Here is a 16,399-nt window from a genome sequence, read left to right as displayed (position 1 = left end):
GTTCAACTCCTACTGGTGAACATCTGCAGTCATCCTGGCAATGTGTGGCTAAGATAGGGGCTGTAAAAAGGAATGGGCCAGGCTTTGTGGGGTATGTGGTGGCTTTTCACTATCCCACAGTTTGATCTAGTGGGAGAGTCAAAAGAAAATAATGACTCTGATTTCTGCAGTCCCATTGTACTCACTTGGTCAGGTGTCCTCTGCCCGATTGTGGGGTTAGGACCCATCAGACCATACCTTGAGCTCTGTATTTTGTGTGTGTGTGTATAAGTGACATCAGTGCACCATACAACACATCAGAATGGGGAATGAAAAATCCAAACTGATATGGAGAAATTGTGACTGGCGACTTGTTTCACCACAAGTCCTTTTGTGGTTGGGTTCATGGTGCCTGCCAACTGAGGTGATTCTATCTGTCATTTCAAGTGTTTTTAAGCTCTTCCATACCCAAATCCTTCCCCTCTTGGCTAGGGAGACAAGGGGATGTCACCATTCACCCTCAGCCAGGACGATGACAGAGTTCCTCTGCCTGTTTGACAGCTTGAGTGCAGCTCTCTGCTGCTTTCCCTCTAGGCTCGTGTAGGAGGCATGGAGTTCTCTCCAGGCATGGTGTACATCTCCCCAGACAGCCCTCTCAGCCTGCCAGCCATCGTCAGCATCGCGGTGGCCGGCGGGCTGCTCATCATCTTCATCGTGGCCGTGCTCATCGCCTACAAGCGCAAGTCCAGGGAGAGCGACCTCACCCTCAAACGCCTGCAGATGCAGATGGACAACCTGGAGTCCAGGGTGGCCCTGGAGTGCAAAGAAGGTAGGATGGGGGAGGCAGGATGACACTGTGCCATAGAAGGGAGACATCCATGCATGTTGGAGCCATAAAACCTGGGAGTTTTGAGCTTTCTGTGCTTTCTGGCACTGACCCCCAGGAGAGCACTGCTGTTGACCTGAAGCCTTGAAGTTGGCTTCCAAATTTGAGTGATAAAGTTAGAATCACTGGTGTGTGGTTCGAATAAAAGTGTGTAATTTCACACGGTGAAGGGTTTTGAATTTGAGGTTTTAAAATATAGTAATAGGAATGAGACAAAATAGAAGTTCTTGGGCGATGTCTCTTTCTTCCTTCTTGTTCCCTCTTCTTCTTAGTTTTTAGTGGTACTTTTTTAATTGGTTAGAAAGTACTGCAGTGAGAGTCACAAGTGCTTGGTTGTTAACTCAAAAATATATATAATATAGATGTTAGATTTTAATTCAATAGTTAAGCTTTAAAAAAACTTGTAACTAACTAAACTCACCTCCATTTTCTCACTTTTAGCTTAATAACTAGAAGTGCTAAAGAACTCTCTGTACTTTAAATAAAATTTAATAAACAACTAAGCCCAAACAAAAATCCATCTCTCAAGCATTCAATGCTAAGTCTAAGTAAAGGAAAAAAAAGCAAAACAACAAAAACTAACCACTTTCACAGTCACAAAGCTTTGAGCCAAAATACCACTGTGTTGAACCCTGTAGGTGTGGCTTAAGCCTGGATCTAATCTGACTTTCCCTGTTTTCCCTTAGTCCAGACTTGCTCCACCCTCTCCTAACTGGATTTGATAATTCAAAATCCACAGAAAGCCTTGGCACATGTCCCTGGGGAAAGGCTGTGTTGTGGGAAAGGTGACCCTGCTCTCATCCACCTTCTTCCTCTCCACATGCTGCCTCTCTTTATTCTCATTCATGAGGGTTGGATGCTTTCCCCATTCTGGTGAGGCTGATCTGGGTTGTCACTGCTCCCTGAGTTGTTCTGTTTCTGTGCCAGCCTTTGCAGAGCTGCAGACAGATATCCATGAGCTGACGAGTGACCTGGACGGAGCTGGGATCCCCTTCCTCGACTACCGAACCTACACCATGAGGGTGCTCTTCCCTGGCATTGAGGATCATCCAGTCCTGAGGGATTTGGAGGTAAAACAACAATATTTCCTGCTTCTAGCTCCTCTCACGCCTCCCTGTTCAGCCCTGAATTCCAGAGATTCTGTGTCAGTGGTGGGGATGTGATGACTTGATCATTCACCAAGGGGTGAAACAGGTCCTCATTAAAAATCAGGGTTGAAAGGGGAAATATTTGCTGTCATCTTAGATCATCTTAGATCAGTTTAGGTTGTAAAAGATCTCTAAGATCATGGATTCCAATCATCAACCCAATGCTGCTAATTCCATCACTAAACCATACCCCCTTGTGCAACATCCACAAGCTTTTTGAAAACTTCTAGGGATTGTGATCCCACAACTCCCCGTGACAGCTTGTCCCATCATCTGATCATCCTTTCAGTGAATAAATTTTTCCTAATTTCCAATCTAAACCTCCCCAACACAACTTTAAGTCCATTTCCTCTCATCTTGTCACTCATTACCTGCTAAATTCCGTCTGATCACTCATTTATTTGGAAGACTCATAAATCCATATTCTTTAGGTCTACTTAATTAAGATTCTCTGTGGTCTTAAACCTTCTGTGGCTTGGATTTTAGACTGGATTTAATATTTTCTGCCATGCAAGGACAAGGAAATCATGTTTTATGACAGAGGAGCATGTTTGCCTGTTTCATCCAGCTTTGCATGACCCTCACACTATTAAGAGGCCAGGCTTTCTTTGTGGTAACTCCTATAAAAATAACCCCCTGTCACTGAGGGAGGTTCACCTTTGCTGCATTCTGATTTGCAGTGAGATCAGAAAACCACAGTGTCAGTCTGTCCATTCCCTGCCCTGCTGAGATTGTTATGAGTTTAGGTCTTCAAAGAGGCAAGAACAGTTGTTGGTTGCTGTAAAGTTGTTTATTTGTAGAGGCACATCAGTCTCAAAGACAAAGAGTCCCAAACTGACAAAGTCCATGCTAAAAGTTTCCTGGCATAGAGTCTTGAATAAAAGCAGAAGCTGCAGCCTGGTGTAAAGTCCCAGGCAGAGGCAGGAGCAGCAGTGCTCTGGTACAGAATCCTGAGTAGAGGGCAGGAGCTCCCTGGTGTTTCTTTTTCTTCTCCTTCTTCTCCCATGCTGTGGTAGTGATGATAATGACAGTGGAGGAAGAGAGAGAGCTCTCACTCCATTACACAGATTTTTATTTGTTAATTACCCGATGAGGTAAAAACATGAACTTGAAGCATTTCTTCTAAACCTATTAGAATTCTAGTGCCATAGTACGAAATGGTGTTAATCCTTAAGCATAACTTGCACATAGATCTCTATCTATTCACACAAATAATTCTATCTGTTCTATCTGAAGAATGTAAGCAATGTTCTTACTATGTTTTCATTATGTCTGGAGCGAATTTTTGAACTTTCACTGAGGCCTAAACTTTGCACTAAATTCTAGGGCTTTTTACTTTTTAAAAGCACTTAAAATATATTCTTACTCACTTAAAACTAAGACTGCTACTTCATATTTATGCAACTTAATAATATTTCTACTCACTTAAAACGAAAGCTTACACCTTCTATTTCATGTCTGTGTGTCTTAATATACTTTAATTTCTCTAAAGGCTTTTAATTCAATCCCTGCATTCTGATCTCTCTCTGAGGAACTCAGAGAGGCCTCTGTTTCACACACTCCAGCACTGCCCATGTCTTCCTCCTCCACCCCGACTCTCTGGAGGGAGATGGGAGTACAGTGAGACATTGTTCACAAACTTTGGGGTGTACACGGAGCCTGTATTACCTGAGTGGTGGCAGGAAGGTGATGGGAGCCCAGGTGAGATCTGCCAAGGTAAAATCTGCTCCATGCTCTGGCAGATGGACGGGCTCTGCTCTAGGAATACCTGGGCTGGAGAATCAGGAGCTACACCATGGCCAAGGTGTTGGCTGAGCTCTCTGCAAAGTCTTTGGCAGGCTCTGAGTTGCAGAGAGGCTCTGGCATGGGGCTGGGAGATTTCTGGAGGCCAGAGCTGGGCTAGGTTGGCAGGAAGGAGGAGCAGGAGCTGGCACAGGCTGGCCCACGCTTGGCTGGCTGTGTAATCAGAGATGCCGGCTCCGCTTTGCTCCTGCCTTTCAGGAGAGCCAAAACCCATCCGGCTGTGTGGAGAGAGACATTAGAAAACCTGATCTGTCAGCAAGGAGGGCTTGTGGGGCTGGGCAGGAGGCTGAGTGGCACATAACTACCATGCAGACCTGGAGTGCAGGTTGAGTGGCATCCAGCATTTCCCTCAGGACGAGCAGCTCCAACAAACGAGGGGTGCTGAACCTCCCTCTCACATGTGTGCACACACAAACACTTCCATTATCCCCACAGCCAGCTTCAATCCCTACATTCATTAACCCCATCCAGCTGATCACAGAACAGCATCTGACCCCTGCAGAGGCCTTAGCACGGATGCTCTCCTATGCAGATACACACTGAGCTAATGTTTCAATCCAACACCTTTGATCTTTTCTTCCTTTCATTCCATTCATTGTTTTTATTTTTTTGTTTTCTTTTCACTAATCCTTTGTAAAGCTTCACCAGCTCTCTCAATGTCAACATCTTTGGCTACCAACATGAAGGCAGCTCCCATTCTGTTCCCTTCTCTGTTGCACCCAGAAGGAATTGCTATTTATTGCAAAAGGCCTCAGCACAGATCCCACAGTGAGAAGGTCTTACTTATTTCCAGTTCATTTGCTAATTAACTGCTTCCAGATGCAGCACAAAATACTTTTCTTGTTATTTTGTTTTAATTCTCCATAATAACCCAGGGATAGACAATATTAAATGTTCAAGCAAGTGAGTTAAAAATAATCATTGGAGGGGTGGGTGGTGGTGGTTTGTTGGTTGTTTCAATCTATTTAGGAAGTAATTTATTTGTTGGATGCAAAAAGAGTTGAGAACTTTAATTTCCAGAATGAAAAAGTAACAACTCTATAAGGGGCCTTGCATTGCTTGGTTATTTAAGCAAGCCAACTTATTTTGTATTAAAGTGCCAAATTTGGGTGGTTATTAATTCATATATGCCTTGGTGACATGTGTTGCTCTGTGGTGAGACCCTCCAGCTTCCAAGAAAGCTTTTCAAGGGCTGGAAGAGCTCCAGCAAGTGGAGGAGTGAGTTTGGGGTTCTCTATTTAGGTTCCTTTTTTGCCTAGAGCCAGAAGGATCAAAAAGACTTCTGTGGAGCCAGCACTGAGATCCTAAATTGTTCCATATAAAAATGAATTAATAGCCTCTCACAGCTGAGAAATAAAACACTTATCAACCACTCTGTCTCCAAAACACCTCAGCTCCCAAACCCAGGGGTTCTGCTGGAGCTCAGGGTGTCCTCTCACACCTTCAGCTGCCTTGGTCTTCAAACCAAGCCCCAGTTCCAGGGTCACCATCTCAGCCACTGCCTCACTGCATCTCTTCATCTCCTCAAAACCTCACCCTGGGCTCTCTTTCCCATTCACTCTCTTTCTGCCTCTCCCTGCTCCCTAAAGCTGAGCCCCAAACCTCTGTAAGCAGGTTTCTTGCAGGAATGAGAAAGAAGTTTTGGATGAAATCAGGGTAAGGCTTCAGTCTGACTAAAATAAAAATATAACGTGGCATGGCAACACATTTAGGCACCAGAAATCCCTTTGGGATTTGTTCAGAGAGAGGAACACAGGACTGGAAAAATCATCTGGATGTAGCTGGGAGTCTTCTCAGGCTTCCTAATCATTAGATGATGTATGGATTCCCTTCCTGTGACGATGTATGGATTCCCTTCCTGTCTTTCCTTAGCTGAGGAGATGAAGGGATGAGAGCAGAGGTAGCAGAGTGTGACAGCAGGATGCCTGACAGTGGGAAAACGAGGGAAAAGGAAAAACTCCCTTTCTTCTTGTGCAGGTCCCTGGCTACCGACAGGAAAGAGTGGAGAAGGGCCTGAAGCTCTTTGCCCAGCTGATCAACAACAAGGTGTTCCTGCTGTCCTTCATCCGCACGCTGGAGTCGCAGCGCAGCTTCTCCATGCGGGACCGCGGCAACGTGGCCTCGCTGATCATGACGGTGCTGCAGAGCAAGCTGGAGTATGCCACTGATGTCCTCAAACAGCTCCTGGCCGACCTCATCGACAAAAACCTGGAGAGCAAGAACCACCCCAAGCTGCTGCTCCGGAGGTAAGGAGGGAGGGCGTGGAGGGAGCCGGGTTGGGAAGGTTGTGCACACATAAAACATCGTCATCGTCTTTGCAGATGGAGATCTTGCTCCATCTCCTCCCCAACCAAAAAGTACCAAAAAAGTAGTCGTGCTGGTTTGAAAGCAAAACCAGTGAGACACTCCAAGTCAGAAACACAATTTAATAGGAAAAATGAGAAAAAATAAAATACATGCAATAGTACAAAAGAAAACTACTGACAGAGTCAGAATACAACCTGACACCCCGCTAGTTAGGGTGGTGGTAGCAGTCCAGATGAAGTGATCTTGTTGAAGTGGTGATCCTGTAGAAAGGCCTGGTAGCTCTTGTCCTCTGGAAACCAGTGGGTAAGGGCTGCCTTGGTGTTCCAAATCTCAAATTTTATCTAGGTAAGGAAGGCTTGGCTCCTCCCCCTGGGTGGGGCATCTCCCAATGGGATGATGTAATTTTATCAGTCATGCACTGAGACTCAATGGCCCATTAACAGGAGATATCTCCTGGAGGAACAATTAACAGAGAATATCTCCCACAGAGATAAGGATCACTGCCCCCCTGGTTTTAACCACGTGATAGAATACACACTTTTGGCACATCTTTACATTGTAACTTAGGACAGTAGTCAATGATCAAAAGTTACAGAACTAATCCACCTCTGGATCCTCCAGAAAGTTTCATAAGGACAGAAAAAGCTCAATCCTTGTTTCGGCCTCTTTGCACGCTTAAGATGTTAATTTTTGCTTACATTTCCTTTTAACCTCAAAACTCCAATCATGTTGTGTAGGATGTATAGGAATAGCACATATATGATGTATTAAACCCCTGGGGAGAGGATGGAAACTTCTTGGATTTCCCAGCTTTGTTTCTTGCTCCTGTGTTAACTATGGACATGTGGAGAGTCTTCAGCTGCATTGTGGGATCTCATTTCTCTCACATGGCTGAGTGTTAGTGAAAATCAGGGGAAAACAGGGGCAACAGAGTTGGTTTCATACAAGTTTGAATTGATGATTCTTGGCCTGGTCTAAAGTCTGAATTCCACAGTTCTGTGAGAAACCTCAATTTAGGAATCTAATGCTCTGTAATTAATGTCCTTTCCCTGCCTAGGGAAGTGCTGCCTCTTTTCCCCTCAGGATCAGATTCATCTCTTTTTAACCGACTGAACCAACCCTCCTGCTTCAAGGGCCCTAAATAAAATCAGGAGGAGTCTTCTGGAGATGAGTGGCCTTTGCCACAGCTCAGAGCTGACTCTGAGGAGCCCTCAGTTGATTGCAATGGATGGCTTGGATGCAGAGGAGATCTCTGGTGCCTGCTGGGCTGGGAGTTTTTTCATCTGGCACACAGCCCACTGTGGAGAACCAGCAAAAGAGGAGCAGAAGGCACTTCCTGGCATTCAGGGCAGCAAGGCCAGGGGCAGAGGCTGGACTTTGCTTTGGTGTCAGTTGACTCTCTGATGTGATCCAGCCCTGCAGCCTGGCTGGTGACCATCCTCCAGCTGCCCCCAGGCTCCCTGCCTGTGCTTCTTCTCTGATGCTGGATGTCACTGCCTCCCCCTTTCATTTCCTTCTTTTCCTTCCCCTTTCTCCATCTCTTTGTCTCCCCTTGTTGCTCACTCTGAGCATCCCATCTTTCCTCTTTCTCCTTCTTCCAGCTCTTTTCTAAGTCTAATCCTCTTTACTGGAAATTAATGGTGGCCTTTGGAAGGAGAGCCAGTGAACAAAGAAGGCACATCCAGTGTTCCAAACCCTGGAAACGCCATGAGAAGTCAGAGAAGGAGGTTCTGCTCTGAGCAGCACCAGAACAGAACATATGAACAGCTCAGTGCCTTGGGTCAGATGTTGGTGTGAGCTCCTCAGACAGCTCTTTGGAGCAGCTGGATGCTGCAGCATCCAACTTGATGCTTCCCTACCCTCCCCATGAGTCTCTGAAAGGGAATCTTTTGCAGTTTTGGAGGAGTATGACAGAAGAGCTGGTAGAAGTGTTTTTCCCACCTCATCTGTGTCCAGTGTTCATCCCACATGACATTTATGGCCCAAAAAAAGATTTTCTGGGCAGAGAGAAAGCAGTGACAACAAGCAAGAACCTCTGCAAGGCTTTGGTGACAGACAGGACAAGAAGGACCCACTTTAATTCTTCCAGGCAGGGACTATTATTTTTTTCTTGGATTCTCCAAGTTTCTCTGGTTTCTCTTGGTTTTTCTCCAGTGTGTGGGCTGGAGCCAGCACAAGTTTCTGCAGGAGAAGCTCACCCTGAAGGCTCGAGATGGATTTTTGTTTGACTGAGCACAGAGTGCTCAAGGGCAGAAGGATGAGCTCCTTGTACGTGCCACAGTGACACATTGAGGAGTGTAATCACTCCCAAATGCCAGGGAGATAGGCAGTGCCAGATAACTGTTCCCCAGAGACTTAGATCTGTCTCTCCTGAGTATTTATACAGCCTCCCTGACATATGGCCTCGCTCTGAGCTCCTCAGATTTGATGGATTTATCCTCTCTTGAGCTCCTTGGAGAAGATTCCCTCAAATGTCGTCAATTCCTTTTCGTTGTTGGAGAAACTGAAAAACAGGTACACAGGGACTTGTAGAAGAGAATCAACAGGGCAGCAAGGGTTTTCCTGCAGGTTTTCCTGAGTCCAAAGATAAAAGAGGGAACCTAGGACCTGCTAAATCCTGGTGGTGCCATGCCAGACTTCCCACTGGGCAGGAAGATGGGCAAGGACAGTATTTTGATAGGACCAGCATGACTAACTCATTTCCAATTCTCTTTTTTCTCCACTTTAGGACAGAGTCTGTGGCTGAGAAGATGCTCACCAACTGGTTCACCTTCCTCCTCTACAAGTTCCTCAAGGTAAGAGGAGGAGCATGCCTGGAAAAACAGCTGCTTTAAAGCATTTCTTCTTGGTGAGGATTAGTTGGGGTGAAAACTTCCCAGATATAAAGTTAAAGGCTTTTTTTTGCCTCTGGAAGGAGGTCACTGCCTAATAGGAAATGGGCTATTTTCTGACCCAGGGAGAACAAAGAGAGACACTTTGTTAGAGAGGCAACTTGTTGATCTCTCTCTTGTACAGAGGTGGGATCTAAGGGCCAAAATGGGAAGGATTTCAGAGCCTGACTGAGACCTGTGTGGAAAATGTTGCCCTTTCAACAGCAGACTGAGGTCTCCATCATGTGGTGACCCATATTTTCAGTGCACAGTGGATGAAGATCTCCTTCCACCCCAGCTCAGTACTGAGACACTGAGCCCCACCAGGAGTGGAGGGACACCCATCAGCAAAGCTGTGTGAAAGAACTTGAGTGGAAGAATTTGAGGCACCCCCTGAGCTTTCTCATTCCTCCTGGAAGGTCTCCTTGGGGTTTGTGTAGTTAAAAAAGTCTTTCAGTCTTTAAGCCCTGCCACTGACTGCTGGGATTCCAATTTCCTATGGAGGACCCACCCTGAGCCTCAAGAATCACAAATTGCTCAGAGCCAGCCTTTTGAGAAGGAGCTGAGCTCTGCACCTTTCCCCCCACTCCCACTGCAGCTGCTAAATATCCTCCCACCTCACATCCTCATTTGGACAGAATAACCACCTCTGCCAGGCAATTTGAGGCTTTACAAATAAACCCCAATCCCCCTGAGCCTTCCCCAGGCACGACCAGTTCAAGGACGAGCACATGGGAAAGTTTTGAAGGTCCCTGGAAGGTAATTTCAGTGACTTCAGTATCAGATCCCTGCTTTCAGCTGAAAGGAAAGGATATAAGGAGGTGACTCTCTAAAGAGCTGCTTTTATAATAGGCTTTTTTCACCCCACTCAGCTACTTGTCTTCTTGCCTTAGCCTGAACAGAGACCTGATAAGGGCAGGAGACAGGCACACAGAAGCAATATGCTGCTGGCAGATAAGCTAATTAAGTGGGAGACAGGTGTAGGGACTGAAAAAGGGACCACTTTGCTTCCGATTATTAACTTGTTTTCGCTGGGATTTACACCAGAGGAAAATGACCTCGCTCGTTGTTGAGTTGGGACACAAGAGGAGAGGGTGAGGAAGGGAGGAGGAAGGGAGGGATGAAGGGGAAGGGAGGCAGGAGCAGAAAGCTGGGGGTGCATGGCACTGGGGGAGTGCAGAAAGGCAGGAAAAGTGTGGGAAGAGGAGTGCAGTGAGTGGGAATGACGAGGAGAAATTAGGGACAGATGAGCTTTCCTGTGCCTGCCTGGAGCTGCTTGTTGCTGTCCTGTGCTGCACCCCACGCTTTTGTCACCTCCACACAGCTCCAGGGGCACATCTGGGCTGGGCATTCCTGTTTGCCTGCAGCATGAGAGTGCTCAGGGAGCCTGTGGGCTCTGCCCAGACACCCAGGGTGGGGCACCAGCCATCCATCTCCTTCTCAAACCTGCTCCCAGGTCATTTGGGACCCATCCCACTACCTGCTCCACCAGTGCCAAGCTCTGGCCTGGTGACAATCACTTGAACAGCCCCAGCATTGCCAGGGGACACTGACACCTTTGTCCCATGACAGGGACAAACAGAATAAGCTGAGTTAAAGGGACCCACAAAGATCATCAAGTCCAACTCCTGGTGCTGCACAGGACCATCCCCAAGGGTCCCACCGTGTGCCCAAGGGCTGGTTGCACTCTGTGGATCAGGGTCAAATGTGATCCTGTGCTGTTGGAACAGACTGGTTCCCATTGATGTATCCATCATGAGCAATTTGAGATGCCCAGGTTGGATTCTCAATTCCAGCCTGTAGTTTCACCTCATGGTTCCCTTTCCTCCCTGCAGGAGTGTGCTGGAGAGCCTCTCTTCTCCCTTTTCTGTGCCATCAAGCAGCAGATGGAGAAGGGCCCCATCGACTCCATCACTGGGGAGGCTCGGTACTCACTGAGTGAGGACAAGCTCATCCGACAGCAGATCGACTACAAGACTCTGGTGAGTGCTCTGGGCACACCTTCCCCTGGGCTGCTCCAGAACCTTCTGCCTAAAGGGCATTTAGAGAGCAGAAACCAGTGATTGACCCTCTGGCATGATTTATTTTTGCATTTTAGTAAGGTGATGCTGCCTAAGGCTGACTATTAAAATTTAAAAATGTGTTTCTCCAATGAGGATTCCAGCATCAAGGAATAGTGAGAGGCACACAGTGCAGGGACCTATCAGGTCAGCCCTAGAGCTGGTGCAGCTCTCCCTGTTGAGAAAGAACAAGTCAAAGAAAAAGGAACTTGATTTAAAGATTTCAAGGGAAAGAAAACTAATCTCTGTCACTGAGCCATTTCCCTCAAAATGGAATTGTCTGCATGGTGCAAGATACACTTTGCATATGTGCAGCTTTAGCTTCTGCTCTGAGATTACACCCTCTTCCCACATGATTAAAGAGCATCAATTAAAGAGCATTAGATATCTCTTCTTAGTGTGTTTGTGGGCCTTCATTCTTCCCTGGATGCATTAAATCCACTGAGCTTCTAAGTCTCTGCTGGATGAAAAACACTTTCTAAGCCTTCAATGATCCTTGTAATTTTTCTATTTCCCATCTTTATTCTCAGCGAATCCCAATTTTTGGACAGTCAGAAGATGCTCTGAACTGATCAGATTATTTTATTTGCACCTTCAGATGAGGGACATTCATCTCACTTAGCTCCAGAATCCTCTGAGAGCTGTGTCCAATCACAGAATCATGGGATGCTTTGGGTGGGAGGGGACACTAAAGATCGTTTAGTTACAAGTCTTAGGCTTTACCTTGTCTTAAACCTATCTTAGACTTTAGTCCAGGCAGGCTGATACTAGAAATGCCCTTTTGTGTTCTGAAACTCCAGTCTAGACCTGAGCTTTGACTGAATCCAAGTCTGATGAGGGGGTGAACTTAATTCTTCAATAAAGCCACGGTTTTATTTTGCATATTAAAAACGTGACTTTCCTACTAAATTGGAAGTGTGGTTCTTCTCTGAGTTATATGTGGCTGCCTAAAATTTCAGAGGCCTGATCACACATGGAGAAAATGAGCAGAAAGGAGAAAAAAATGCAGCCACAGAATGATCACTTTCACTGAAGGAAATCCCCCCCGATCCTTTTAGGCTTGATCTAAAGCAGCCAGCAAAGGGTAGTAATTATACATCAGGCTGAACAAAGCTCTCCTCTGCTGGCTCTGTGCTGTTTGATGATAATCAGCTCTCCCTCTTACATCTCAAGAGCAGACAAATATATCCCGATAGGAATCTCAGCAGATTTGCAGAGATCAGCTCTGGTGAAGGAGATTAAGAAGGAGCAGAATATGAATAGGATTGTTCTTCGTTTCTGTTTCTCTTTATTTCTGTTTTATTTTGTCCTTCTTCTACCTTCCTTGAGCTGCCTGACATCTTTTATTAAAAATGTAGAATAATGAAATAAAGCCAGAACTGATTCAGTGGTTGTAATATGGGAATTCCAACAGAAAAATTGAGAGAGACTATTTACAGAGGCCTGGAGTGACAAGACAAGAGGGAATAATTTCAAACTGAAGGAGAGGAGGTTTAGATTTGAAATTAGAAAAAAATTCTTCCCTGTGAGGGTGGTGAGGCCCTGGTACAGGGTGCCCAGAGAAGCTGTGGCTGCCCCTGGATCCCTGGAAGTGTCCAAGGCTAGGCTGGATGGGGCTTGGAGCATCCTGGGATAATGGAAGGTGTCCCTGCCCATGGCAGGGGGCTGGAATGAGATGATTTTTAAGGTTCCTTCCAACTCAAATCTTTCTACAATTCTATAATTCTCAGAATACTTTCCTATGCTTGGCTTTTTTGGGGTCTTTCTCCTTTTTCTCCACCAAACCTCACTGTATGAAAACCCCATGGAACATTCCAGCCTAATTTAGAAGTGAGAGAAGGATTTCTGTCCCTGGGACAGGAACTGCAGAGATGTCCTGGTCTCAGGAAAATCCACTCAAACTCAGAACCAGGGTCATCATGTGAGTAATTACAAACTGTGCCTTTATTATTTAAATGCCACTAATCCTAGTGGAAATCAGGGCTTAGCTGAGCCAAGCTTTGCATGTATACAGACACTCAGAGACAGCTCATGGCTGGAAGAGCTGGCAGATAAAAAAAAAAGCGCCCAAGGATGGAGGGAAAGGTCAATAAACACAAATCCAGAGAAAATGAGATGTCCCAAGGTCACACAGAGTCAGTGGGAGAGCAGGGCTTGGGGATAACTGCTCCATGTGCTCCCACTCCCATTCCCATCCATGCTGACCCAGCAGCTGGTGGGACACTGACCTCAGTGAGTGACAGAACAAGTGCTGGTGTCCTCTCAGTGCCCAAATTCACATCCTTGAAACCCAAATGAGGGTGGTGGAGCAGCAACACTGCATTTAGGAGATCCACATCACAAAACTTCCCTCAGGGTGACCAGTCCTGTAGGAACACAGCTCAGGCCATCATGGGGTCTCTTCCCCACCAGCTGACACCAAAGACTGTGTTGAAGTCTCTGAGCAGCACTGCTGGAGCAGTGGGATTTTTTTTGCTGGCTTGGTTGTTATGAATATGGAGGAAAGTTTCATGGTCCACACGAGAACAGCTGGAAAAAGCCACTGGAAAGATGATGTAAAGCCTGGGGAATATATGGCAAAGCCACTGTGCTCTGGGAATGGAGTTGGCTTCCCTAACTGGTGTTTGAATTCCCTAAAATGTTGGAGGGAGACTTGACAGTCATTGTAATGAACACAGTGATGTTTAGGGGTTTCCAGGGGTGATCAGCTGCCACATCTGTGCTTGAAACACAAGAACAGCCCTTTGAAGAATTGCCTTCCCTGCTTCTTCTTCTTCCAGCTGAGCTGGAAAAGAGGAAAGCAAGCATTACTGTACTCAGGGTGTGGATGAGCATGGTCCACTCAGGCAGGGTTTCCTGACACCTTCTAAAGTTGTCAGCCTGTGAAATTCAAGGATAACCCAGAGCAAATCCCCCTCGTCACCTTCCAGCTGGATGGTGGGTACTGGTGTGGGGGACACTGGTCAGCACCTGCAGGGGATGTTGGGTCTTCTGCACCAGATGCTGGCCTGGCAGGAGAGCTCAGATCATTTTAAAGAACACCAAGTGCTTCTGTGGGCAACTGACCCAAAATCCAGCTGTCTGTATCAGAGATTTATCACACCACAGAGCTTGCCCTGACTAGCAGCAGCTCATTTGAATTGAGCTCAGACCACTGAGAGAGGAATTGAGGAGTAACTTGGTCCCCAAAACCAGGTGTGACCCCACAGAGCTGTCCCAGGCTGCCATCACTGCCCCATTTCCCTACAGGGGAGTGATAGAATAATTTTGGCTGGAAAACATCTTTAAGATCATTAAGTCCAAGCATAAACTAATCACTAGTGCAGGCTCTCAGCAGTCAGGTGGGATTTTCTGGATGTACCCACGAAGTTTGCAGAGAAAGAGATTTCTGTGGGCTGGGAATGGGCATAACCCAGGAGAGCTGCAGAGGGCAACTCCAAATAATGACCTTCAACACTGGATTCATTTCAACAGCACCTTTTATGTACAATTCTGTGATCCTCTGAGATGAAAGATGCCCCAGAACTGTAAATCTGTGCTGTTATTATGATCTGAATTGATGCTTTTTCAATACTTCAGGAAATGACATACAAATAATAGCATTATGATCTAATCAATATCTCCTATTTACATCTCCCTTTTCATCCAGTAAGATCACAGAGCTCTTTGTAAGCAATATCTTCATGAGTCCCTCTTAGCTGAGCATAACATCACCAAAGGGAGCCTGTGTAATTACACTGATAGGATTTCACCCCATTTTTGAATTCCCACTGCATTTTAGGAGGTGAAGATGGAAAGTGATGGACAGTCCAGCACCTCTTGCATACTACAGAAGGGAATTTAAATCAATTAAAATTTGTCTAAGGCATCAAAACCAACCTATTTGCACTTGTTAAAGTGCCACAGGAACATTTAATGACCATGTACAGCCTGGAGCATCACTGAACACCTCTTTCAAGTGCAAAGGTGTGCTAAGTTTATAAAATTTTATAGACTTCACACTTATGCAACCAGAAATGAGCAGAATGGTCAACAGAGACACAGCCAAGGGTTAGCAGGGAGATTGCTGTTAATACTCTGTGCTTAAGGTATCCCCCTCTCATCACATGCTTTGCATTTACTCTTGGACAGAGTGGAGAAAATTAAATTTTCCTTCTGAGAAAAGAGAGGCCTCTCCAGTTGGGTTGATTTTCTTCTTCTGTATGTGAAAGCAAAGGTTGTTGATGTTGGTTTGTGTTTAAGATTTTAAGAAGCCCTGCATTTCAGATTAATAACATTCTTTTGGGTCTGCTCAGTTCCACGGCTGTGCAGAGGGACAAATGTAAAGCTTTTCACTGGGATTATCAAAACCAGGTGGCAGTGCAAGGAGGCCACTCCTGAATTAGGTCACCTTGACACCTCAATGAACATTTTTTACTGAAAGCACCAGAACCTCAGCTGGTGTTCATGGGTTTTCTGCTGTTAAGAAAGAAATTCTTCCCTGTGAGGGTGAGGAGACCCTGGCACAGAGAAGCTGTGGCTGCCCCTGGATCCCTGGAAGTGTCCAAGACCAGGCTGGAGAGGGCTTGGAGCAGCCTGGAACAGTGGGAGGTGTCCCTGCCTGTGGAATTGGATGATCCCTTCCAACCCAAACCCCTCTGTGACCCCATGATTAAACACAATGAAAACACCCCCGTGTGAAACCACACCTCTGTGCCCATGTGAAGGAGGGAGGGAATACCCTTGGCACCCATTTTTTTGCACCCTAGACCCCTCTTGTAGGACACAGACACGTCGGGGGGGGGGGGGGACAGCCAGGGGGTTCCAGTGTGCTGTAAAGGTGTGTGGTGCCTCTGTCCCAGGTGCTGAGCTGTGTGAACCCCGACAACGTCAACAGCCCCGAGATCCCGGTGAAGATCCTCAACTGTGACACCATCACACAGGTCAAGGAGAAGATCCTCGATGCCATCTTCAAGAACGTGCCCTGCTCCCACCGGCCCAAAGCTGCTGACATGGACCTGGGTAGGAGATTGCTGCTGGCCAAGGTGGGGAGAGGGGAGGTGGGAGGTGGCCAAAATCCATCCAGACACTTTGCTGGGGCAGGGAGCCCTCTCCACACCCCCTGCAAAGCAGAGAAATCACAGTGGCAGGGCAGAGGGGACATTATGGTGATGTTTATGCTCCTGGCTTAGGAAATCTTTGGCCTTGAGGATTTAAAAATATCAGTACCCTGCTTTTCTGCCCACAGAATTCATCTTGGGCAAGGGTCTGGAAAAAGAATGAGTGAGACTGTTCTTGTTCTCTTGCCAAAGACCCCTGGGAAAAGAATACCTGGAGTGAGGATGCTGGGAGGAGTGGGTGTCTGAA

The 16,399-nt window shown here is 46.4% G+C and overlaps 1 protein-coding gene across 4 annotated transcripts in view; it reads left to right on the top strand.

Moving 5' to 3' along the window:
• PLXNA4 (plexin A4) overlaps nt 1-16,399 on the top strand; it is a 429,648-nt gene that overhangs the window by 378,813 nt on the left and 34,436 nt on the right. For all 4 annotated transcript variants that reach the window (XM_088165989.1, XM_088165988.1, XM_014882536.2 and 1 more), the window contains exons 20-25: nt 574-808; nt 1,793-1,935; nt 5,794-6,062; nt 8,852-8,918; nt 10,829-10,975; nt 15,895-16,054. In XM_088165989.1, coding sequence (XP_088022115.1) covers nt 574-808; nt 1,793-1,935; nt 5,794-6,062; nt 8,852-8,918; nt 10,829-10,975; nt 15,895-16,054 — 1,021 coding nt within the window. The remainder of the gene's footprint in view (nt 1-573; nt 809-1,792; nt 1,936-5,793; nt 6,063-8,851; nt 8,919-10,828; nt 10,976-15,894; nt 16,055-16,399) is intronic.

This window comes from Sturnus vulgaris, chromosome 5, assembly GCF_052056855.1.
Source record: "Sturnus vulgaris isolate bStuVul1 chromosome 5, bStuVul1.hap1, whole genome shotgun sequence".
In the NCBI taxonomy this organism is placed as follows: Eukaryota; Metazoa; Chordata; class Aves; order Passeriformes; family Sturnidae; genus Sturnus; species Sturnus vulgaris.
Note: the sequence above shows the minus strand (reverse complement) of the source record. Positions and strands in the feature narration are given on the sequence as shown.